The 26,102-nt window shown below is 49.0% G+C and overlaps 1 protein-coding gene across 1 annotated transcript in view; it reads left to right on the top strand.

Annotated features, from left to right (window-relative positions):
• TMEM59 (transmembrane protein 59) overlaps nt 1-26,102 on the top strand; it is a 144,951-nt gene that overhangs the window by 87,778 nt on the left and 31,071 nt on the right. The window contains exon 6 of the mRNA XM_086952517.1: nt 23,745-23,844. Within this exon, the coding sequence (XP_086808643.1) occupies nt 23,745-23,844 (100 nt within the window). The remainder of the gene's footprint in view (nt 1-23,744; nt 23,845-26,102) is intronic.

Genomic DNA, 26,102 nt, shown 5'->3' with positions numbered 1-26,102 from the left:
CACATGTGGCCAAGGCTCACCATCAAAAGATATGGAAGCCCAAAACACTGGCGCATGGAAAATGAGAGCATCAACAGGCAACATTGAAGCGGAAGGTGCTAAGGAGAACTAAGGTAACAAGACCGCGGTCATAACAGACCACAACTTGATATTCTGAAGGAACCACCACACTAGGGAAAGGCTAAGACTAATCTCAACTGAACTACCTCAAGTCATAGCAACCTACCTCAACGACAGGACCAAAGGTGCAACGTGGCGACCACAGGGAGAAGCAGCACAACAGGAACTCACATATCCTTTAAGCTATCTGTGGATAGCACTGTTGTCAGCCTCATAGGAAGTTTGGACTTAGCTCAATTCAAGCCTCAGGGGAAGGAAGTGGAGGAACTTTGCTGTTGCACGCTTGTAATGCAATCACTGGGGAGCGGGGAGTGGGTAGGGTGGGCGGGTCCTCCGAGTACAGTTATCTGTGGTTTCCATGCTTTCCTTCTTCCTTTTTTCCTTCTCATTCTCTAACCTCTCCAGCCTAGTCGCGGATAGACACAAGCGTTTACTATGCCATCATACAAGGCACCAATCAGGGCGACCAAGAACACATCACAGCATCACAACATTTAGCGACACCCTAGCTAAGGAATGACACCAACCACACACAACCAAACACCCACAACCATTAAGGTCGTCTCATTCAATGTTAAAGGGCTCAATCACCTGGTCAAGAGGAAAGCCATAGAATACCTAAGCAAACCAAGGGTGATGTGTGCGTGCTCCAATAAATTAAACTGTCAGTAGAAGATGCACAACGATTGAAGGCCACCTGGATAGGTCAATCACTATGCTTGCCAGCCGTTCACAAAAAGAGGGAAGTTATTACACTTATAAACAAAAAATGTGGACTAATAGTACAGGATAGCTACGCTGACGAAGATGGGAAAATCCTAATAACCAGTCTTAAGAGGGCGGAGACACGATACACATTGCCAACATATATGGTCCCAACTCAGAAGACAATGCATTCTGGAGTAATGTTGAGAACAGACTGGGTAAGCTTCCACAAGACGACCTCCTAATAGTAGCCGGCGACCTCAACCAAGCACTAGACAACACAATAGACAGACACCCACAAAGAGCCAGCCACTGCTCGCCAGGACAAAACACCCTAGGGAATCTGTGCGCCAAGCTCAACCTAAAAGACCCATGGCGACTACAACACCCAGACAAAAGAGACTACTTCTTCTACTCTCACCCACACAACTCCTATAGTAGAATTGACTACATCCTCATCTCCCCACCCCACACTAGTCAAGTCAAGTCAGAGAATTTATATAGCGCACTACATACCCAGAGGGTCTCAAGGCGCTTAGACAGGGGAGGAGGATTACTTGTCAAATATCCACGTTTTAAGTTGCTTTCTGAATGCTAGGTGGTTCTGGGTAAGGCGAAGGTAAGCGGGGAGTGAGTTCCATGTTTTAGCAGCCAGGTATGAGAAGGATCTGCCTCCCATGGTGGTCTTGTTGATGCGAGGTACAGTGGCGAGGGCTTGGCTGGAAGAACGTAGTTGGCGGGAGGGGGTGTAGAAGGACAGTCGTGAGTTGAGGCAATCTGGTCCGATGTCGTAGAGTGATTTGTGTGCGTGGGTTAGCAGTCCGAAAGTGATCCTCTTATTGACGGGTAGCCAGTGGAGGTCTTTAAGGTGACCGGAGATGTGTTCGTTGCGTGGGATGTCTAATATGATCCTGGCTGAGGCGTTTTGGATTCGTTGGAGTTTCTTCTGGAGTTTAGCGGTAGTGCCTGCGTAGAGGGTGTTTCCGTAGTCCAGTCGGCTCGTGACCAGAGCATGGGTGACTGTTTTCCTTGTTTCGGTGGGGATCCAGCGAAATGTTTTTCTGAGCATGCGAAGAATGTTGAAGCAGGAAGAGGATACAGCGCTGACTTGTCTGTTCATTGAGAGTGAAGAGTCCAGGATGACGCCTAGGTTCCGTGCGTGGTCTGTCGGGATGGGTGCTTTTCCGAGGGCTCCCGGCCACCAGGAGTCGTTCCATGCAGAGGGGGATGTCCCTAAGATGAGGACTTCTGTTTTGTCTGAGTTCAGTTTCAGACGGCTTTGTTTCATCCATTCGGCAACTTCTTTCATTCCTTCGTGTAGGTTAGTTTTGGCGGTGCTGGGGTCATTGGTGAGAGAAAGGATTAGTTGAGTGTCATCCGCATAAGAGATGATGTTGAGGTTGTGTTGGCGGACGATGGCCGCGAGGGGGCTCATGTATACGTTGAAGAGGGTGGGGCTGAGTGAGGATCCTTGTGGTACGCCACAGATGACTTCAGTGGCCTCGGACTTGAATGGTGGGAGGCGGACTCTCTGGGTTCTTCCGGTGAGGAACGAGGTGATCCATTCAAGTGCTTTTCCTTGGATTCCGATGTTATTGAGGCGTTGTAAAAGGGTGCTGTGGCAGACTGTGTCGAATGCTGCAGAGAGGTCGAGGAGGATGAGGGCGACTGTGTCTCCATTGTCCAGTAGAGTTCGAATGTCGTCTGTTGCTGCGATGAGGGCGGTCTCAGTGCTGTGTTTTGCTCGGAAGCCAGATTGTGAGGAGTCGAGGGATTTGTTGGCTTCGAGGAAGGCGGCGAGCTGGTTGTTGACAGCTTTCTCGATGACTTTGGCCGGGAATGGAAGGAGCGAGATGGGGCGGTAATTTTTGAGTTCGGTGGGGTCCGCTGTGGTTTTTTTTAGAAGGGCGGTGAGTTCAGCGTGTTTCCAGTCTTCCGGGAAGGTGGCGGAGTTGAAGGAGCAGTTGATGACGTCTCGGAGGTGCGGTGCTATGACGGAGTTTGCTTTGTTGAAGATGTGGTGAGGACATGGGTCTGTGGGGGGATCCTGAGTGGATAGAGTTCATCAGGCGGATTGTGTCCTCGGTGGAGATTGGGTTCCAGTTGTTAAGGGTGTTCACGGGGGGAGAATGTTCAGCAAATGGTAGGGTGGGTTGGTTTCCGGGTTGGTTGTCGAAGCTGTTGTGGATGTCTGCAATCTTGTTGTGGAAGAATGAGGCTAGGGAGTCGCAGAGTGTTTGAGAGGGGGTGATGTCGTTGGAGTTGGCCGAGGGATTGGAAAATTCCTTGACGATGTTGAAAAGTTCCTTGCTGTTGTGGGCGTTGTTGTCAAGTCGATCCTTGAATGCTGTTTTCTTGGCCTTTCGGATAAGTTGGTGGTGAGTGCGGGTGGCGTTTTTGAAGGCGTCCTTGGTGCTAGTGGTTGGGTCTTTTTTCCAGGCCTTTTCAAGGGAGCGGCAGAGTTTCTTGGACTTCTTAAGATCTTCGTTGAACCATGAGGCCTTTTTGCTGCCAGGTTTGCTTTGACGTTTTTTCAGTGGTGCTAAGGTGTCGGCGGTGTTGGATAACCATAGGGTGAGGTTGGCGGCGGCTTCGTTTGCGTTAGAAGAGTGGGCTGGGGTGTTTAGAAGGAGCGATGCGGAGATCTGGTCCGTGGTGATTTTGTTCCAGTTTCTTAGCAGAGTTGGTTGGAGGTGGTTGGTGGGTTTTGGTTTGTTGTAGGTGAAGTGAACGCAGCTGTGGTCAGTCCAGAGGAGATCCGTAGTGTGGCTGAAGGAGACATGATTGCTGGAGGTGAAGATGGGGTCGAGTGTGTGACCTGCGATTTGGGTGGGGGAAGTGACTAGTTGTTTAAGTCCGAGGTTGGCGAGGTTGTCTAAGAGGGTGGCGGTGTTGCGGTCGTTGATCTTTTCAAGGTGGAAGTTGAGGTCTCCCAGAAGGATGTAGTCTATGGAGGGGAGCGCGTGTGGGGTGATGAAGTCTGTGATGTCTTCACTGAATTTTGCGCGGGGTCCTGGTGGTCTGTAGAGGAGAGTGGTCTTGGGGTCGATGTGGATCTGGAAGTGAAGGTGTTCGGAGTTAGCGAAGTTGGCGTCAGAGCTGGTTGAGATGCGGATGGATTTCTTATGGACGATAGCGATTCCACCTCCTGTATGGTCGGTGCGGTCCTTGCGTGTGATCTTATAGTCTTCAGGGATGGCAATGGTGATGTCTGGGGCGGAGGAAGCGTTCATCCAAGTTTCTGTTAGGAAGGCGGCGTCTGGAGAGATGGTGTCTAGTAGATTCCATAGGTCGATGGCGTGTCTGTGGACCGAGCGGGTGTTGAGGAGGATGCACTGTAGGTGGTTGGGGTCAGGAATCTGTGTTGTGGTCGTAGCGGAGATGTTGTCTGTGCCGATGAATTTGCAGGAGTAGCAGGAGAAAGGTCCATGGGTGTTTCCAGGAGCGGCTTGGACGCAGGTGGGGGCGCGACCGGGGTCAAGGGCTAGGAGGGTGGCGGCATCGTAGGTTATGCGGGGGGGCTGGGAGGTACGGGGGCCAGGGGTCTGGCACTGGGCGCGGTCCAGGCGCGAACGGGCGTAGACTGGCTTACCTTTGGCGCACCTTCGGCGCGGATTGGGCGCGAACGCTGCGCGTAAACGCTGCGCGCTAAAACACCTGTCATATATGGATGGAGGAGGGGGAGGGGCGAGGGCGTCTCAGCTGGGAGGCGGGGCGGGCTGACGAGGACAACAACATCAACAAAATGGCAGCGGAGGGGAGGGCAGAGCACAGCGCCGGGGGTAAACTCGCTCTGAATATAAATTAAAAGTCAAGGCAGTGGAGGCGATGCAAAGCGCTAGCAGCAACAGAAGCAGGCAACACGTGGAAGCGAGGCGAAGCGCTACAATATAAACAACAAGTGCAGGCAACACACGAAAAAAGCAATTTTAAATGCAGGCAGCGAACGATACCAGGTCTCTCAGGAGAGACTAGGGGAGCGACCTCTCAGTGAGCAGCAGTGACCTCATAGACCACACAGAAATTGCTCCAAGAACGATATCAGACCACTCACTCATCAGTCTAACACTCAGCGGGAGACACAACGAACAGAATAGCCGGAGGTGGAGATTCAATAGCGACATCCTTAAAAACCTGAATAACGTTGCCGAAATAGAGGAGACCATAAAGGAATACCTAGGTTTCAATGACAGCCCAAACACTGACAGAGGCACCCTTTGGGATGCCCTCAAAGCCACAGTCAGGGGGAAAATACTTACCATCAAGTCAAGAATGAACAGAGAGAGGAACAAAAAAGTAACAGAGCTCAACTCAGATTAAGGACCTAGAAAAGGGCCACAGCACGAACTTAGATGACAAAAACACCCTGACAGAATTAACCAAGAAAAAATATGAGCTCAACAAGATCCTAAGCGAAAGGGCGGGTGTGTGGATAAATAAATACAAAGCTATAAACCTATCTTAAGCGAACAGAGCAGGGAAAGCACTAGCCTCATACCTTAAGGGTAAACAAGACAACACACTATTGCAACGAGAACTGACAGCAATAAGAGATTACAAACGTCAAACAGGCTTCTACGAATGCCTGTACAAAGAAGACAAAAACCTCAAAGTAGACAAAGGGGCCAGCCTCCTAGACAGTCTAAACCTACCCAGTTTAACGGAGTTGCAGAGAACGTCATTAGAACAAGACATTATGGGGACAGAAATAGAAAGAGCAGTTGCAGGCCTCAAAGACAACAAGGCTTCCGGGCCAGATGGATACACAGCGGTATTCTACAAACAATTCCTCAGTCTAATAAAGCCCACGACGGAGGAGGTGTTCACACACTGCTTCCACAAAGGGAAAATGTCTAGCTCAATGATAGAGGCCAAAATAATAGTCATCCCCAAAGATGGCAAAGACCCACAACACCCACAAAACTACCGCCCCATCTCTCTAAATAATGTTGATTGTAAGATCTATGCTAAGGTCTTGGCGACAAGGCTAAACGCGCTACTTCCATCCCTAATCCATAATTCTCAGGTGGGCTATCTCAAAAAACAGGCTGTCCCAGGACAATACAAGACTTTTATGTCACTTAATAACCCACGCCTCCTACAAAAGCGCACAAGCAGTAATGATAGCACTCGACGCCAAGAAAGCGTTTGACAGAGTGTCGTGACCCTTCCTTGATCAATGCATGCATAGGTTTGGTCTAGGTGAAAACTATAGAAGAATGGTGATTGCACTATATAACGAACCAAAAGCCCGAGTAGTAGTCAATGGGTGCACCTCAGAGACGCTACTCCTAGAAAGAGGCACGAGACAGGGGGGCCCACTATCCCCAGCACTCTTCCTACTCTCCATAGAACCACTGCTGTGCATGATTAGGACCAACCCAGAAATGAAAGGAATCCAAATTGAGAGGAACACAGTCAAGCTAGCTGCTTACGCAGATGACATACTCCTCACTACAGAGAACCCAGGCCACTCAATTGCGGCCCTAATGGCCACCATTCAGGAATACGCACAAGTCTCGGGCTACAAACTCAATAGGGACAAATCAGAATGCAAACCTCTAAACGTGCACACCACTAAGGCAGTACTAGGTAGCTCGGGTTGGCATGGCAAAAAGGAGCTCTTGAAATACCTTGGGCTACACTTTGAGAGAGATCTCATAACATAACTGGACCACAATGAAAAGACATTTCTAAACAAAGTGAAAGAGAAACATGGAATGTGGACACCAAAGTTTGTCAGCTGGTAGGGCAGAGTTGAAACAATAAAAATTATGATAGCACCCATGATTAACTACCTACTCAGCATACTCCCGCTAATAACTACAGAAGACTTCCACAAAAAACGAGATACCCTGACAAACAAATTCCTATGGAAGGACAAGAAACCCAGAATAAGTCTTCAGAAACTGAAGTTGAGCAAAAACCTAGGAGGTCTCAACCTCACTAACTTCAAAACATTCCAGACGGCATGCCTAGCCAAACAAGGGCTACACTGCCTTTCGCCAAGACTATACACCGGCTTGGCCAACGCTAGAAAGAGCAATCCTAAAAGGTCTTGACCCCCTAGCCCTACTCACAGCCAACATACACCCCAAAGCTAACAACACCATACTCAAAAACACCAAGATACCCTTCTTAAAGTGGACAAAAGAATGGAGAATAGCATAAAAACACAAGGTGGGAATCCATTTGGTTCAACACAAAAATAAAATACAAAGACAAGATACTAAACATGAACTCCTGGTACGAACAGGGCATCTCCACCCCAACCAACTAGAAAAACTCAGCACTCCACTCACATTCGACACCCTAAAACACCTCCACAACCTACCAGACCTAGAATTCTACAGTTTTCTAAAAATGAAGGCGGCGCTCACCAAGGCAGATCTGAACAAAGAAGCCCCATCAATCCTGCAATACTCGGCTAACCTAAATAAAGTTGGCCACCAAACGTCGCACCTTTACAAACTGCTAAGCCCAACTTCAACACAACTAAACGCCAAGACACTAGAATACTGGTAAGGCCAACAAAATAGGTGCTTCAGCGACAGGGAAAAAAAATGCCTGTGGAACTCAGTAAGCTCAAACAAAGTCACCCCAATCCTATCACAGACGAAATACTGGCTCCTCCACAAAGCATACTGGACTCGGGCCAGACTAGCGGCCGTAAGGATCCGGCACAACAACCTATACTGGAACTGCCACAAACAAAAAGGAGACCTAGCTCACCTTATCTTTCACTGCTCCAAAGTCAAAACATTCTGGAACAAAATAAGAGACTTCATAAACATAATGGGATTCCCACTGCAAACAGACTTTGTAGGGGTAGTCGCTGCCTTCATGACTCATGAAACTCAATCTAAGAACGACAGCGAGCTGATAGACATCCTACTCACAGCAGCAGTCAAAACAATCCTGGCAAACTGGAAAGACACAGGGAAAGCACCCTTCAAAAGCTGGTTTAACTGGATCACCTTCCTTAGAGGAGCAGACAACATAACATCAAAACACACACCCAACTCTACCGCGAAGGGAGAGATGTGGCACACCCTGGACAACTATCTGGGCTCACACAAACCACCATAGGCAAATTACAGAGACCGGGCCTCTCACATACATAAGGTGAACTCCAGTAGGATGGCACTCAGCAAGAAGCGCCAACCACCCTGTCCGCTACTCTGCCTCTCTTTTCCGACTTTTCTCTTCCTCCCTATGAGGCCAATATAAAACACGGCCAAGTTGTAGTACGCCTAACCTATGACAATGTTTATCAGCCGATTGCGTGAACAAGCTGGACAGCGTGACGCCAATTGTAACCCCACCGGCGTACACTTACACCAATATTGCCTTCACCATATCTGTACTGTACCTACAAAACTCTTCTAATAAAATCTTTTGAAATAAAGAAAAGAAAAAAAAAGAAGTTGGAACAATCCATGTGGCCTTTGTGGTAAAACTGTTAATAGTACTGTGTAAAACATCTACAAAGCTCAAGAAATATTCTGGGGTGCAAACGTATCCTACCTATAAATGTATCTGAAATTAAATCTGCCTTCAAAGAGCTAAACACTGACAGAATTCCAGAGTGTGATGTCCTATATGTGGAACTATGTGGTACATATGGGGGATTATTAGGTCTAGCCTCTTACGGTTTTTCTGAAGCCATTGCCCTAGGCTTACTGACACCAGGCAAGGATACTGCAGGCCGTAATGCATGTAGACTGTTGCCCGTGTTACTTCTTTGGGAACCTATAGGCACTACGTCTGAATGCAGTTACGAAAGACCAGGTACATAACGACAAGTGGGGATTTGTGCTTTGTTCAAGAGAATGGCTCTTGTGCTAGGTGACATGAGTGAATGTGACCTCAGGATGACCCTGATATTGTTTGATACAGAGAAAACTGTTGACACTATCTTGGAAATATCTGGTAGTATATTGGAGCTTATAAAAATTGGCTCCTATTTTCGAAAACTGGTGTCTCCTATATCCAAGTGGACAGGCTAAAGTCGGAACCAACTAACATTTATTTTGACAATGAGTAGGAGCTATAGCACCGCATCATACGTGTGCCTGCTGTCTCCTTCATTAGCACTGGCAATAGAACATCTGGCGATTGACCTCCGACACAAACTAAACAGAAGGGTGATAAAAGTACATGGTTGGCAGCATTTTGCGTTGTTTTATGCTGACAATATGCTGGTCAACTTGACTGACTCTGAGGACTGGTCAACTGGACTGACTCTGAGGACAATGGCCCATATTTATTAACAAGACTGTATTCATTTGGTGAATTGTGTGCGTTGCGTGATAAAGACAAATCTCTCTTGTTCTTTATGGGGGGGGCCCTAAGCTCTGAACTGGGTGCAACACTGCATCACCGCATTTTTCTGGTATTTAGATGACTGGTTCCCCATACAAGCATAGATTGGCATAGACTGAGCACTAAAAGACTGCTGACGAGCGTTCACAGATTCCTTTCTTTCTAATGTGGACTGCCTCTGTCACTTGCAAGTAGAGCAGCTATATCCAAAACATACTCCTCTTGCAATGTTTCTTTTCCAGCACTCTACCCTACACCTCATACATTTTTCGAACTGCTACCTAGTAACTTCAAATCCTGGTGAAGGTAGCTCCTATGAGTATATGGCATGTGTTTTCTGCATACATGTAATTGAATATTCCCTACTTCTCTAATTCGACACATTTGGTATTACCTGAATATAAATTTACAACAGTAATGAACAAATCCAAATAGAAGGAAGGTTGGTACACACTAGTGGTAGACCTGTATAAAAGTGACCTTGATGTAGATCTTAGTAATTTTAACATCCCTATTTCTTTGCATTGAGCAGCATTCAGAACCCTGAGGAACAGACAGAGGTGATGAGACAACAGCACTGACTTTGGCACTTATAGCATGAGTGGACTGGGGGAAGAGGTGTTCGTTTCCAGAATACATCAGACAATTAGAGGAGTATCCCACAATGACTAAGTGGTGAGACAGAAGCGGAAGAATGATCGTGGTGCACTGTTCTCTGAGAAGGAATGGCGAAATACACTGCCATTACTTTGTACAGATACTAGCAATGATAGATTTCGAACGATGAACTATATACAATGAACTTATGTTGCACTAACCATGCTGCATCAACTGATCCAAGCTAATATAATGAAATTTCCTGAATGCTCATCCACAGGGACGACCTGTCTTCAGATGACCTGTATTTGCTGTCCACCTACTATAAATGGTTTCTGATCGGTTTAAGAATGGGGAGGGAATGATTCTCGCTGCCAAACCCCAAACTTATTTGCTGGGTATGATTGCCTATTACACAAACAATCGGATCGAAATTAAAGCCACACACATCACTTTTGTTGCTGGCTGAGTGCTGTCTACCTATGCATTGGCTATCTAGTAATGCCCCAAAACTGTAAGAGGGGCTCAACAATGTTTTAGAGTGGCATGCAGTAGAAGAGGTAGGAATTAAGCTGAATAGAATTGGCTTTAAAGTAACAGATAACCTGACTCACTGGAAGAAATGTATTACAAATGTAAAATACTCCCCTGACAACCACCTTGATTTGAATTGGGCTTTTAAAAGCATTCATCTGTTCCTGCTTCTGAGCCGTTCATCTAAAGGGGGAGCAACTTTCTCCTAGTCTTATGTATATCCTTTGTAGTGGGCAGTGGTCCCACATTAACTGGTATTTCATGCAATGGGCCGGATCAGTATTTTCCACATGCCACAAATCTTTGTTTTAAGTTCTGAGAACCAGTCCACAACTGAAGGCCAATCTTCATTACTGTGTCCAAAAGACTTGCTTGTTTTATGAACACCGCATGCAATTCCTTAGGCATACTTTTATGGTTTAAATCTTTTATTGAATTTTTAAAACAGGAAAAAGCATACAGACCACATTTCCCCATCCGATGGAACAACGCCAAGCTCTTCTTGTGCGACCCAAACGAAAGTGTGCAGTAGCGAGAATAACGACAATGCCAGACTTGTAGAGTCTCTGCGAAGGGGAAATATAGTCCGACACCCCCAACCCCCCTCCTTGTCCACAAAGCAAAAGAAAAGGGAAAGGGGAATCACCACGCCACTAAGGGAAGGCAGTAAGCCGATCATCAGCCCTGCATCTTGCGCCTGCGCGTCGGGGCCTTTTGCTCCTTGATCGGGGTATCTGCTAGGCGCAGCAAGCGCAAGTAGCGAGGGCATCTCAATTCCCTAAACTCCCCTGTGAGTAGAGTTAAAAATGGCCACCAAAGTTATGCAAACTCCTCTCCCCTCTCTGCCTTCACCAAGGACAGCTTCTCCATACCCAGTACCATCCACAGCCTGTGGAGCCAACCTGTGTGCGGGGGAGGTTGCGTGGTCCTTCAATGTGCCAGGATGTTCTGCATGGCTGCCCCTAGGGCAATCGCTATGAGCCTCCCTCTCCTAGACTTCAAGGGGTACATCAAAGCATTAGGGAGTCCTAACAGAATGTAAGCGGGGAATCTAGATAGTTGGGTATCCAGATGTGAGTCTGTCATCTAAAATTGAACTCCTGTAAATGTAGTGTATTTTGTAAAGCGCACAGCTGCCCCAACGGGGCGTCCCGGCGCTGTATAACGCTGTGGAACCCTTCCTGGCTCTCCCTGTGAGATGCCACTCCTGGGCACCCCCAAGGTGAAGCCAGGCATCCCAGTGTTGTAGGGGCCGTTGTGGAGATTAAGCAAGCTATTGCCCAGAATTGCAGCGTGGGACCCATGATTAGAGTTGGCACTGAGGTGAGAATTATCGAGTCCGCGGACATTGAGCCCAAGACCCTGCCGCGTCGGGACTTGAACCCTGGTCCCAGGCCTGATCTCTGCTTCAGAGTCTGCCGCTCTAACCAGTGAGCCACACTTCTCCCCTAGGGTAGGGTTGCAAACGGTCAAAGCTCCAAAATAAATGCTCTAGTGTGCCAAGCTCCCCACACCCCCTCCAGCATCGGTCACTAATGCAGGGATCCCAGATATGTAGGCGTTCCAGTGTATGGTACCAATAGGTGGCCACTTTGGTCAGGGTTTCGGTGAGGCCTGTGTGATAAGCCGAGTGTCTGGCCCTATGGTATATGCTGCCCCATTCTTTGTGCGTGAATGGTCTGCCCAAGTCCCACTCCCACCTGGTCCTACCCGCATTGTATGTGTAGGTGTTTGTGCGGAGGAGATGTTGGTACAGGTCGGAGATCAATTTCTTATCAGAGGTGCGTGTAACCAGCCACTTTTCATACGGGATGAGGGAACGCTGCGCCCCCGTTCTGATCTCCGGATGTAAAGCCCAATGTCGGACCTGCAGATAGGGAAGGCGGTTGGACTCTGGTATACCATAGTCCTCCTTCACCTGCTGAAAGGAGAGGATACCGTTTAGGTTGAACAGATGCCCTAGAGCTCTGCAAGGCGTACGTCTCCAGGCCGCAAACGCCCTGAGGTCCAGTCCCGGGGAAAAGTCGGGTTTAGTGAAAAGCGGGGTCATCGGGGAGGGAAACGAAGTGAGTTTGTGTCGGGCCGCCACTCGGTCCCACACATCCAGGACGGTGCTCGTAATCTGTGATACGTAGAGGTTGGTGGGAGGAAGGGAACCCCCTGCATGGGCCTGCCCGCAACAGCTTGGTCTTGAAAAAGCCAGTTCTTGCCAGATTCCAGCTGGTGCCACTCCACCAGGGTGCGAAGTTGTGTCGCTTGGTAGTATAAAAGGAGGTCAGGCACCCCAACCCCACCGTGAGCGGGTGGAAGTATTGCAATCGCATGTTTGAAGCGCGGACGGCGACCATTCCAGATAAAGCGTGCCAGGTTGGACTGTGTCCGCTGAAGCCATCCCTTTGGAGGGTCTGGAACACGTAAAGGATTTGCGGTAGCAGGGTCATCTTAGTGGCTGCTATCCGCCCCAGCCAGGAGAGCGAGTGATGCTTCCATATCCGGAGTTCATCGCTAACGCACGAGCCGAGCCTGGTGTAATTCGCTTCAGCAGTGGCCTGGACGGTTGGGGCCAGCAGGACTCCTAAATAGGGGATAGTGGTATTTGACCATTGCATATCAAATTCGCCTTGTACCTCGATGAGTGTATCTGGCGAAAGGGAGATGTTCAGGGCCTCTGACTTCTCCGCGTTAATTTTAAACCCCGAGGCCAGCGCAAAGGTATGGAGTTCGATAAAAAGTGCTCGGAGGGATTGCATCGGCTCAGTAAGGGAGAGTAGTATATCGTCCGCATAGAGACTGATCTTATGCACGTCGCCGCCAAAGGGGATGCCCTTGATAAGGGTATGTTGCCTGACCCGTTGCGCTAATGGCTCCATGTAGAGAGCAAAAAGGATAGGGGAGAGTGGGCACCCTTGTCTGGTGCCCCTGCTAATCTGAAAGCGCGGGGAGGTGTGCCCATTGACACTGACCGTGGCGTTAGGCCGGCGATAGCAATTCAGTATGCGGTTGCGGAGGGCCTCTCCCACACCGAAGTGCTGCAACACCAGTTCCAGGTAGGGCCAGTGCACCCTATCGAAGGCCTTTTCGGCATCGATGGTAAGTAGCATACAATCTGGCCTCGTCCGCGACCCGCCCTCAATGAGGTGGAGTACCCGTTTGGTATTATCGCTGGTCTGCCGTTGGGGAATGATACCTGCTTGGTCTGGTTCCACCAGCTGCTGCATATATGGTGCCAACCTGCTCGCGAGAATGCCCGTGTAGAGCTTGAGGTCCAGCTTTTAGAGGGATATCGGCCTACAGGAACTACACTGTGTGGGGTCCCGGCCGGGTTTTGGTATGACCGTTATCGCTGCTTCCAAAAGGTCAGCCGGAATTGCGCCGGGCTGGTCGAAGGTATTAAAAAGGTCTCGTAACAGTGGGGCCACCTGATGACGAAACGTTTTATAAAAGGCCGCCGAGTAGCCGTCTGGGCCAGGTGATTTCTCCAATTTGAGGCGAGATATCGCCGAGATCACTTCCTGCTGGCCGATGGGCCAATCGAGGAACTCCGCTTGTGCCTCATTCAAGGACAAGAGGAGCGCTCCTCCCAGATATGCGCGTCCAGCCTGTAGGTCAAGCGAGTCACCTGTGTATAAAGTTACGTAAAAGTCCCCAAAAGCTGCGGCTGTGTCGGCACTGTCGGCGGCGAGTTCTCCCCGACCGGTCCGTATGGCTCTTATGCCCTGTCTTTGGCGTTGCTCTCTCAGCTTACTTGCCAGTAGTTTCCCGCAGCGATCACCCCCACTATAATACGCATGCCGGAGGCGGAGGGCTGCATATTCCACCACATCTTGGTCTAGGGCAGCCAGCATCTTTCTCTCCGTGCAGAGTTGGCTCCACGCCCGGGCTGCCCCAGTACGTTGGTGCATCTGCTCCAACTCCGCTACCCGTTGGGCTATTTCCGCTCTTTTCTGAGCGCGATCTGTTGTTGGCTGTGGCTATAGAGATGAATTCTCCCCGTAGGACCCCTTTGAGCGCGGCCCACTGTGTGGCCTTAGTGGTATCAGCGTTGGCGTTGTGAGTTAGAAACTGGGTGATGGCGGTTTTAATCCACTCTACTATGGTAGGACCCTGGAGCAAGGCATCCCGAAGGCGCCAATGCCGAGGCGGGGCAGGCGCGTTTGGAAAGAGGAGAGAGGCCATTACCGGGGAATGATCTGACAGGGAGGCCGGGAGGATGTCAACATCTTTCGCTCGGAGCACCAACTGTGAGGAGCACAGCAAGTAATCAAGCCTAGCGTAGGATTTGTGGGCTGCCGAGTAATAGATGGAAGCCGTGGAGTGTGGGTGGAAGTGCCTTCACAGGTCAACGAGGCCTAGGTCTGAGAGATGTGCGTGGCCTGCCTTGGAAAGTGATCCCACCTGCCCTGAACATTGGCAGGAACGGTCCGCCGTGTTATGGAATACTAAATTGAGGTCGCCCCCCAGTAGTAAGTGTGTTTGGGTGTTAGCTGTTGCCGTCGCCAAAGCCGTGTGTAGGAATTTTTCCTGACCCTCATTAGGCGCGTATAGGGCGCCCACTAAAATTGTCTGCCTAGCAATCAGAAAGCGGTTTATCAGCAACCTGCCCTTGATCTCTGCCTCCCTCTGCAGAATTTGACACCTAAAGGACTTGGACACTAGAATCGCCACTCCCGCCGCCATCTTAGTTGCAGACGAGAAAAACTGCAAGGGGAAGGCCCGGGATTTAAGTCGATGGTGATCCTTCGGCAGCAAATGCGACTCCTGTAGGAGGCAAATGTCCGCTGTAGAGTGCTCCAGGAGGGAGAGTATCGCCCGGCGCTTGATCGGGTTGTTAAGTCCCCTCACATTAAGAGAGAGAATTTTCAATTGGAGAGACGTCATAAGTGATTAGCAGGATCTGCATGGCCCTGAACAAGGCGCGTGGAAGAAAAAGGGAACTCAAAAATAGGTGGACAAGGAGGACCCCTTGGCCCCCACCCCCCCGAGCCTAACCCCCCCCAAACTCCAAAACCAACCTCTTCCGAACCCCAACATCCCAATTGTTAGAAGACAAAGTCCCAGTCCTGTCAGTCCAACACAGGGCTGTGGTAATAGTACCTAGTGGGGTGATGTCCAGTGGCGACATTCGTGGTCCCCCCGCCCAGCGAGTTAATGTGCCAAGATTATCCCCCCCCCCCCCCCTTCCCTCCCCCGGCAAGGGAAGTCAATCTGAAGACGTTGTTTCTTTAGCCACCTCTAAGATGGCCGTGGCTCTCTCTTGTGAGATAATCTGGGCTTCTGGTTTGGAGCGCAACCCTGGAGAGCGTCTGCAGCCCACCGTCTGCCAACCTCCCCCGGCAGGGCCTTGGGAGGGTTTCATTGGTGATGTATCCTCCTCCATGTCTATGCCCAGCAGTGCACAAGTGTCCCTAGGGAGCGCAGTTGTTGTAAGGTTCCGTTCCATTTAAATATCAGGCTGAGCATGTGGCCCCAGGAGTAAGGAATCTCTTGTTTCCGCAAAAAGTCCGTGGCCACCTTGAATGTTTTCTGCTTCTGGAGGGTGATCGCCAAAAGGTCTTGGTATAGGGCAATGGGATGCCCTCGGAAATGAAGCGGTTGGTTCTGCCGAGCCTCACGGAGGATCCTCTCTTTTACTGGGAAGTCGGGGAGGAACGCTAAAATGTCCGGAGGTGGGGCAGATGAACGCCGAAGAAGCCCCACTCTATGCGCCCTGTGTAGGAAGGTGGATACCTGACTATGGTTGCCCCCAACTTTTTGCCTGGTGTTTTGCTGGTTTTCCGACTTAGTTGACCTGGGGCCCTGCCAATCAGGACCCCAGGCCTACTGCTCTCTCTCTAAAATGGATTCCATGTACCTTAGGTGCATTATCCAATTGGTACTGGGCCACCTTATCAGACCCTGTCACTCAGGGCATAGGTGTACCCAGGGCCTACCAGGGGCTGAAGCTTGTATTATGCCACCCCTGGATGGCCATCTAAATCTGACACAACTGGCTGCACGACAGCTGGGGCAAGGTAGTGTAATCACCCCTTGCTTTAGATATAGTGTACCTATATCTAACCCTAAAAATGGACACACAGATTCCTATCAGTCACTCCTATGGCAGGCCTTGACAAGCAGGCAGGCCTTGACAAGCAGAGTGCTTGGAATCGTGTGAGATGGTGCTCTGGCATGAGCTGAGCCCGTTTGCAGCTTGCGGAACCAAGTCCTAATAGCTGTTCCATGATAACGCGTACCATATACTCTTAAGTGCATTATAATCCTCGCGGTTAAATGCTATCTTTGGTATCGCTTTATCAAAACATGTCGAGTAAGGTGTCATACGAATTGGAATACTAACCCCTCGCCAATTCTGGCGACGGGGTTAGCATTCCACCCTTCTAGAGGGGCACGACATGTATGTAACTGTGAACCCCGGTTAAAGTTAACTCGAGCCTCAGCTCCACAAAATGGATGCTGCCACCACAGACACGAGTCTGACCTCCTGCTGCTGGGAGTCCTTCCAGCGAGGAGAGCTTGGACAAAGGGTTTCCTGTCAGGGGCGGTGCTAGCACCATCCCAGACAGGGTTTTGTGTATCCTGGGTAGGCAGGGCTTTTCAGGAAGGTAACTGCAAGTGGCACCCCGGTGCTCACTACGCATCTGCCGGCTAGAACCAGTTCCAGGGGCACACCAGCCCCTGGCCTGGGGAAAGTCCGGCATGGGAGAGGGGTGTAACCACCCCCCTTCCTGGTCCCACCCCTAGGGCAGGACCTAGTCGCGTACCCACCCCTTTCTTTAGGATAAAGGCAGGAGCGGGGACCCTTTAAAAGTAGATCATCTTTGAATCAAGAAACTACTTTCTACGAAAGGAACTCTCGACTTCTTCTCAAGATTTCTCCCTTGTGACTAAGGAGTAGTCACCCTGCATCCGCAGGCACCATCTAAGAACTCTGCGGTTTGCTGCACGTCCTTCCTCAGGAATCCGACCGACCAGCTGGACGAGACCCGGCTTTCCTGGCACCTCTGACCTCTACCTACCTCTACAGCTAAGCTGAGAACCGTAGGTGCGACGAGACCTCGAGGGACCGGCCATCATCAGAACTGCACGACTTCTATCCAGCACGACCGCCGAGGGATCCTCTGGTGAGTGCTTTGGGGTCCGAGAAGCCCCTACCCTGAGCAGCTCCAGCACCGAAGTCCAGCCTCCCAGCATCCACGAGATCTGCGTGGGGCCCTTCTGCTTTTTGCTACTCACCGCGTTGTCTGGCTACTAGCCCGCTGGCTTGTGGCCTTCCCGACGACGCCCGACGACATCATCACTGCTGGTCTGGTTGCTCCAGACTGGCCCTTGCTCCCCTTCCAAAAGAGGAGCACCCCGGACCCTCCTGGTCCACTCCAGACGCCATTTTAGGTCCACCACGTGGGCTTGAATTTGCCAAGACTTGTTGCCCCAATCCTGGGTCCAGCGACGTCGACAGCATCAACCATCGTGGGACAGCTCGCACCTCCATCCTGGTCGCCGCCGCCGCCTCCTGGTCCGTGAGACTGCAGAGCCCAGCGTCGCCCACTCACCTGGTCGAGGTGACTTCGCCCGGTGCCATCCTGGTGCCCACACAATCACTGGCTAGTGATTAAGAACTTGGTCCTCTCTGCTTTGAGGTGTCATCCATCTTCGATCCAGGCTTGGATCCATCAAACAATCTTCACTGGTCGCCTGCCAGCAACTTCTTTCTTCAGGCTCCATAGACTGCAACGAGGATTCCCGACGTCTTTTCAGACCTATGCAGCTGCAGCCCCTGGGCTAGGTAACTTCAGCAATTCGGTGCCCCAGCATAGCCTCACTATCCAAGGGTCCAGATCCTTTTCGTTTTTCAGCCTATCAAGTCGGGTTCGCCCGAGAACACTAACTTTGCTTTTACTAGCACCTATAGACTTTGTCCCGCATCCCGCGTGAGAGTGCACACTCTGCACCCGAGTCCCCTAGGCCTCCTACTAGTAATCTGAAGGTTCAGTAACGTAGTCCTAGCGATTCCAAAGCCTATTAGTACAGTACTTACCTGCTAGTAATTTCGCATTCCACTTTCAGAGTATATGGTTTTTCGTGCCCCTCGGGCATTTGTGTAAATTGTGCAACTTAAAGTATTTTCGTAAGAGTTTTGTTGTGTGCTTAGTACCCTGTCCTCATAAAGAGTACAGGGCTGTTGTGATCTAAATAAATACACTGTTTATTTTCATAACACTTGTGTGGTGTCCTTTCACTTGGTGTTCAAGGGGTATATGTGATGGTATAACAGCTGGCTTAACACGCCCTCTAGAGTTTAGCCCGAAGACTGCTCGTATCCACGCTACTAGGATAGCTGGTCTATAAGGTTGACTTACAACCAATCACCATAAGGGTTGTTTGGACTGATACAAAGTGCTCACTAGAATAGTGAACATTATATATCAGGCCAACTTCTCACACCCTGTCTATTCTATTGACCAAATCGGCAGGTGATCCCAGGATCTCGCGGAAAAGCTCTTGTAGATAGCCAGTGACGTCCCCTCCGCTTTCTGAGGCACCCCCCGGACCAGTATGTTACGTCGGGAGCGATTTTCCAAGTCCTCCGTGTGGGCCTGGAGGTCCACTTGTTGTTCCTTGAGCCATAGAACCTCCTGCTGGAGTTGTTCGAGCTCCTCGCCTCTCACGTTGTTGGCGTTTTCAATGGCGACCACGCGCTCCCCAAGGCCCTCCACGTCTCTCCTGAGTTCCCTAACCTCCCCAGCAACCTCCTGCTGCAGGGATTTGAAGTCATCCCTAAGGGAATTGAACAGGGACTCCAAAAAGGATTTAGTGATAGGCTTCTGATCGTCAGGGGGCACCGGTTGGGCCCCCTGGCCCCGGGGGATGGTGGCCCCTTTTCAGTCTTAGCCTGGCTTTTCACGAGCATCTCCGGGAGCGTGCGGTCCCCCTTCTTCCTGAGACCTGCCATGGTGTCCACAGCACTCCGTTCCGTTGTGTGTGCTGGATGTCTGAGGCCCTGTGGGCGGCACTGTGTGGAAGCGTGGCCCCAGGGGTAGTTGTCTCTGGTAACCCGGAGGGCTGCAGCGCCACCGGGTTATGGTAATCTGGTGATCTGGTGTCTGTTGCCGCAGGGGCCGGTGGAAGGCAGCTCCGGCGCAAGATCGGGCGCCTCTGTGGCATGCTCACAGCTGTCGGTTGTCTGGAGGGAGGCAGAAGTCAGGCAGGGCAGATAGGGAGACGGGGCTCCTCAGGTCCGACCCTAGAAATGTTACCGGGGTTAGGGTACACACCCCAGGGCCACTGTAGCTTGGAAAGCGTCCTCAAAATGGTGCTCAGGGACCCCTCGCCGTGCCTCTGTAGATGCCTGGTAGATGCACTGTGGGGCTCCGCTGCCGCCCCCGGACCCCCTCGCCTCCTCTCAGTGGTCTCTTATGAATTAGTGGGACCGTCTTGCCCCGCCGCCCCTGCACTGGGGTGATGTGGCTTGTGGGACTACTAGTCCTAATGCCGGGGGCTCGATTATGCCGCCCGACCCCCTCGCTCCCGCCAGATTCGCGCCGCTCTTCTCACCTCTTCATGGGTCCCAGGGCCTCTGCTCAGTCAGCTCTGGTAAGGCCTATCGGGGGCCACGCCCGGCTCTCTTCCCACCGTCGGCAGCAGCGAAGGGCTTCACAGCCATGGTCGCGCAGGCCCAGACCGGGGCCTCGATTTACTGCGTCTCCCGGCCGGCACCGCCTCACGCCGCTAGGGACGTCACGTTGGTGGGTGTATACTCCGGTCGCCGCTTGTCTCCGCTTCCGGCCCCCAGCTGGCGGGCCGAGATCGCGCCCAAGGTTTGCCGCAGGCACAGCAGTTGGGAGGCCAAGGGCTCGGGCGGGCTCAGTCACTCGGCGGGCCCAGGCGCCATTACCGTCCCAGCTGTCCAGCAAATGGTGTGTAACCCAGGGGAGCCCGGAGGCCGTGCGGGTCTGAACCCGGGCACACCGGAGCGTTTGCAGGCTGCCCCCGTATGGCCGGCAGGTACCAGGATGCTTGGGGGAGTCAGGCTTCAATGAAAAGGGCGTTAAGGGCAGGCCTGGACTGCCCGTAGCGGGCACCAGGCAATCCCCCGGTGCGCCGCACGGGTGGGGTGCCGGTTTGGAGGCCCTGGGGGCCGATTTTGTTACAGGGCCGTTTTGCAGCATAGCTGCAAAACGGCCCTGTAACAAAATTGGCCAAACACCGGCCCTGGCAAAGAGCTCGGTGGCACCCACAACCCACCAGGGGGTAGGGGGGCTGGCCGAGCAGTTTGCCAGGGCCGGTTTTGCTTCCCAGTCCGGCCCTGGTTAAGGGGAAACTGGACGGGAAGCCACAGAAAGCTCATCCGCTCAGGCCGCCATCTTGGCCACGCCCTCCTTAGGCATACTTTTAGATTAATTAGTGGATTAGGGCTACTTGTTTGCTTGTGATCTATAGATCTGGAATACCCTCTAGGACTCTTCAATCGAATGGTTATCACCTAAATGTCTAAATTAAGGGAGGAATTCAAGCATAATATGTTCTCAAGCAATTTTGTTTTATTTTATTTTTATTAAAGTTATGAGAAGCATACACCAGCAGCATACACCAGCATCGGGAAACAGAATAAAAAGCCAAATCTGAGACAAAATGAGAGCCATACTAAGACAAAGTACATTCTATGTAAAGCAGCCAGAAGGGTCATCAACAAGATAAGAAATACATTGGTCAGAGTAAAGGGGAATAACGTGGGTTGGTAAAAAAAAATGTATGGGCTAAGCCAGTGTCCGAGCCAGCAAATGCACCTGTCCTCCAAAGCACAGTAGATCCCATATATGCCTCCGCCTCCATCTCCGTGGTTCTTTCTCTACTAGTATCATCTCCAGCATACTGATATTCAAGAATTCCTGCCACTTGTTCATAGGATAGGAGATCTCACTGGAAAGTCAGGAGCGTGCCAGCACAAGTCTGGCCAGAGAGATTGAAAAGAAATATAAACCCATTAAATGTGGAGGGACAGCCGGCGAGTGTTCAGATAATCCGTTTTGAATCCATCACCACCCAGAAATTTGAGATACTGTACATCTTACCACAAACAAACTCACTATAGAATCGCAGGGTAGGGCAAGAGGCAAAGATATGAACCACATTAGACCCCTCGAGGCTGCAACGGAAACCGCAATCTTCTGCCCGAAGGATTATAACAAAAAGGCGGTGTGAATGCATTTAAAATGATGCACCTTAATGCAGGACACGTTGAGAGCAGACTAAGCCAGAATATTACTATGCCTCTGATTGTCAGCAGTTGCCTCTGGATTGAGGGTTCCATTTATTAGCCCTGCATGGAACGCATCGTCCGTGTGATCCAGAGAGAGCAGGTAAATCGATAGACCAGACTATTATTTCTTTTTGCTAGAGCTTTCGCTAGCAGCTGTAATAAAGGATTATCCGAATACTGGATCTCATCTTCGTTCAGACTAGATCTAAAGTGTTGAACTTAGAGATACCTTTAAAAACAAGTATGGGTTAGGTAGAACTTCTGCTGCAGAGTCCCAAGAGAAGAACTCCACCCTCAAATAATTTACCCGCTGTAAAAAGTTTTTTCCTCTCCCAGTTCTTATAAAAGCAGTCATGCACACGGGAAGGTAAGTTGGGGTTATATCCAAGACAAGTGAACTGATTAAGAGGGGAAAGATCAGAGAATATTTGCTTTAGAAAACCCGACAATAAGATTTGGGGTCTTAAATCAGGTGTGCTTGACATACATTGTGTCCACAATACTGACACCTGGAACGATTGGTTCCCCCAACAGCAGAATGCCGGTGAACATACAGCCTTGTAGTCACATCCCTCACCCCAGAACGAAGCTGAGTCGTGAAAAAAATGAGGCAAGATAATCAAACCAGCAGACCAGAAGGGAATCCTCGCCATCTTCCTTAGGCTGTTGAAGAAACTGAATCTTGCTTCAAGGTTTTCTGTATCACCAGATAAACCTCTGAAATAGAGCCTCACTCCTGTTAAAAATAAAAAATAAATACCTCCAGGAGAAAGAGCGGAATACATTGAAACAGATAAAGGTGCCTCAGGAGGATTATCATTTATGAGATCACAGCATCCAATCAAACCTAGATGGAGCCGGTTCAATTTAGTAAAAACAGAGTCTTGATTAAACTGCCCGTAATTATTTTCGATAATGTACGCCATATGGATTGATAAAGTTACCCCTTTATAAACAACCAACTGTACCCATCTTTTATCATGACTATGTGGAGTAACATTGAACAAGATCTGCGACTTATCTGTGTTGAGCTTGTATCCAGAAACCTCCCCAAATGTTTGAGCAGCTGCCACCTCTGCCACTAATCTGCTTATCGAGGTAGTGATCAAAACAACCAAATCCTCTGCGAACGCTAAAACCTTGAACTTAAACCGATGTATACTCCAGGGCTGAATCACCTCAGACTATTTCAGTAGTTGAATGAAAAGGCTCTATGTATAATGCAAGTAATGGAGGGGTTAGAGGGCACACCTGCCTGGTACCTCAAGAAATGGTTATGGGATCTGAGAGGGAGACTGAACATTGGATTCTGGTTTTCAAACTGATGTAAAGGTGTTGAATTCTGGAGATAAAACCAGAGGCTAGTCCTGCAGGCTCCATGACCCACCAGAGGAAGGGCCAGGAGACTTGACCAATGGCCTTCTCAGTATCTAGAAGTATCTTGCTCAGTCGTCCCCCACCAAAAGAGGCTGTCTCTAGGGCCGTGATTGCCATATTAGCATGAGAATTATTGTATCACATCCCAGAATAAAACCATGCTGGTTTGGATCAACCAATCCCGAGATAACTGCGGACAATCGGTTAGAAAGAATCCTGTGCGGAAAGCATTGTGTCTGTATTGATTAAAGAAAGGGGGCAAAATGACCCATAGAGCATGGGATCTTTCCTTTTTTTTGGGGGGGAAAAATAACCATATTAGTCTCGCCCCATGTCCTAGGAACCCGATCAGATCCTTCAAAGGAGTTGAACAGATACCTAGGGGTCAGAGCCAAGATATGTGAAAAGGTGGCGTAAAACTCCAGAGTAACCTGAACGGGCCGGAGGCCTTACCTTTAGCCAGGGAGCCAATAGTTCTGATAACCAGTACACAACTGAAGACCAGTCTGCCTCACTGTGTCCCAAAAGACTTACTTGTTTGATGAACACTGCATGCAATAAGGGAATTAATCTAATTTCATGTGCAAAAGCCTTAAACATATATTATGTGCAATACAATTAATTTAATTGGATTAAGAAGTAGGTTTGGGCTACTTGTTTGTATGTGATCTATAGATCTGGAATACCCTCTTGAATTTTTCAGTCGAATGGTTAACACCTAAATGGCTACATTAAGGGAGGGATTCAAGAATAATATGTTCTTGAGCAATTTGTAGGCTGAAGTGTATGTCCATAATGTTTCTTAATCTGTTCTGCTGTTTTTTTGTAGATCTTCTGCCTGATGGTTCTGTGCAACAGAGATCATGGCTCCAAGGAACAAGGGACTTTGAACAAGAGGGAGGAGACAGTTTTTTGAGATGTCTTTCTATGTAAGTATTTGTTTGCTTCTTTTTTTAATTTGCCTGAATTACAGCATCATATAGGTTTACTCTCGCCCTACAAAAGTTGTTACCCAGAGAATACTCTGTATTTATGTATAAATTGTGACCATCTGATTTCATCATTTGGATACTGTAGATAGTTTGTTTCTAGCAATAAATGTGTTAATAAGAACAATCTAGAGAACGTTGACTTTAAGAACAAATACCTTGGTTCTTTACTACTTTGTCCATTTCCATTCCAGTTTTAGCATTTTCTCTTATTTTATTGCAAAAAAGATATCAGAAAGCAGTTTATCAGGGCAATTACAAAGACAGCATTATTTGAGTAAGTCAAAGGGGACATACTACTTGATCAAGACAACATATGAGTCATACATTGGTAAAGAAACTTCGCTTAGATAAAAATCTAAAAACAGACACCGAAGCCAGAAGCAGTAAGAAAATAACACAGTAGACCTTCATATATGTAAAACATGACCGGGTGCATGGTTGAAAAGCCCTTGCCTAACTGGCTCCCAAATTTTCAGCAGCTGTCTGGGATTTTTATCATAAGTACAATTTCTAAGTCACAGAGCGAAAGAAATCCATGCCACCAAGCAAAGGAATCCGGGGCCGCGTTCTGAATCTATCCTCTGCCAATAAGTAGCATGGTGGTAGTTAATGCAAAGAGTGACCCCGACAACATTGGCTGGAACACTAGAGGAATAACCAAACATAATAATCTTGGGTTCGGGGTCCATACCAGTCTTCAATAAGTGGTTGATTAGATCAAATACTTTGACCCAGTAGGGAGTAATGATAGCACAAGTCGAAAAGAAATTGTTGTCGGCCTGAGATTTGTTACAACTAAAGCAGTTGGATATCTCCCTAAGACCCCACTTATATAATTTATATGGTGTTAAATACAAATCACTGAAGATTTTTAAAAAGTGAGCCTTAAAATGTGAGACTCATTTTGCCAAAGTTCATTTATACGGGTTATTTCTGCGAGTGATGTGCTGATACTGAGATTAGTAGACCATCTACAAGAAGCTGCTTCTATTCTATTAATCGTATTGCCCTGATTGGCCAGTATATGATAGGTGCTTATATAAGGCCGTCCTAATGCTTTAATAAAATGCTGTAAAAAATGAATTGTCAGATACTCATTTCTGCGGGGCCAAGATTAAGCAAAAGTCTCATAACCGCCAAAAAAATAATCAGTTTTGTGTATTCCAAATTCCTGACTCAACTGGATACCAAGTAACTATTCCTGAAAAATGGACCCTCTGTCAAACCTACTGCACCCTTCCATTAGCTGACGGAACCCTTGTGAACAAATGGTGTTAAATTTGGATTATAACTGATTGCGGTGTATTGGTGATACAAGAGTATCTGACAGATAGCCTGCGAGGCCTGGTGATAGACCATTAGAGTTTTAAAACCTGTGCTTGAAGTAAAAGGTGTCTATTAGACCTTTTTCTGGGTGGATCTTTTTAGGGAATACCAGATACTCAGGGTGCAGACATTTGTTGGCTCCGATGAGGGTTGAGAGTCTAAAGGTAAAAGGCGCAACATAATGAAGCCGGAGTGAAAGCCCTCCCCCTCAGTCCGCAAAAAGTGCATATAGCGAATTGCGCACCTAGGGTTTTTGAATTGTCAAATACATTTTTGCCAACTATTTTCAACCTTCTTTGTGAATCCTTTGCACACATATGGGGGAGATTGACCTTAACAAATAAAGATATTGATGCAGAATGACCATCTTGATAACATTGCATCTGACTCACAGACCCAAGTGTAACCTGTCCCATCTTTTAAAAATGGAAAGTGTGTCAACATACAATGTAGGTGGCCCAATACCGGTCGGTAACGGCCGAAATTACTGCATTTCGGCCGTTCCCACCGTTGGGCATTTGGGATGTAGGTGGCTACATTTCAGATTCGGTAATTTACCAAATTGGTAGTTTAAGGAATCAGTAAATTACTGATTCCTTAAAATACTGAATGGGTAAATTACCGAATCTGAAATGTAGGGAGCACTCAAATGAGTGCATTGCACAGTTAAGGATTCAGTATTTACCGCCAAATAAAGGTTGGTGGTAAATATCGAAAACCTTAAAAAAAAATGTGTGCTTTTTTTACTGTGCCATGTGGCAGCCAGGGCATGTATGTGTGCCACATGTGCACCCATGCACTATTCAGTGGTGCAACTGGGTGTGAATGTAACACCCTGCCACCCTTGAACATGGTCCCCCTATTACCGA

This window comes from Lissotriton vulgaris, chromosome 1_1 (assembly GCF_964263255.1).
Source record: "Lissotriton vulgaris chromosome 1_1, aLisVul1.2, whole genome shotgun sequence".
In the NCBI taxonomy this organism is placed as follows: domain Eukaryota; kingdom Metazoa; phylum Chordata; class Amphibia; order Caudata; family Salamandridae; genus Lissotriton; species Lissotriton vulgaris.
The sequence above is the reverse complement of the archived record's forward strand: the minus strand, read 5'-3'. Positions and strand labels throughout refer to the sequence as shown.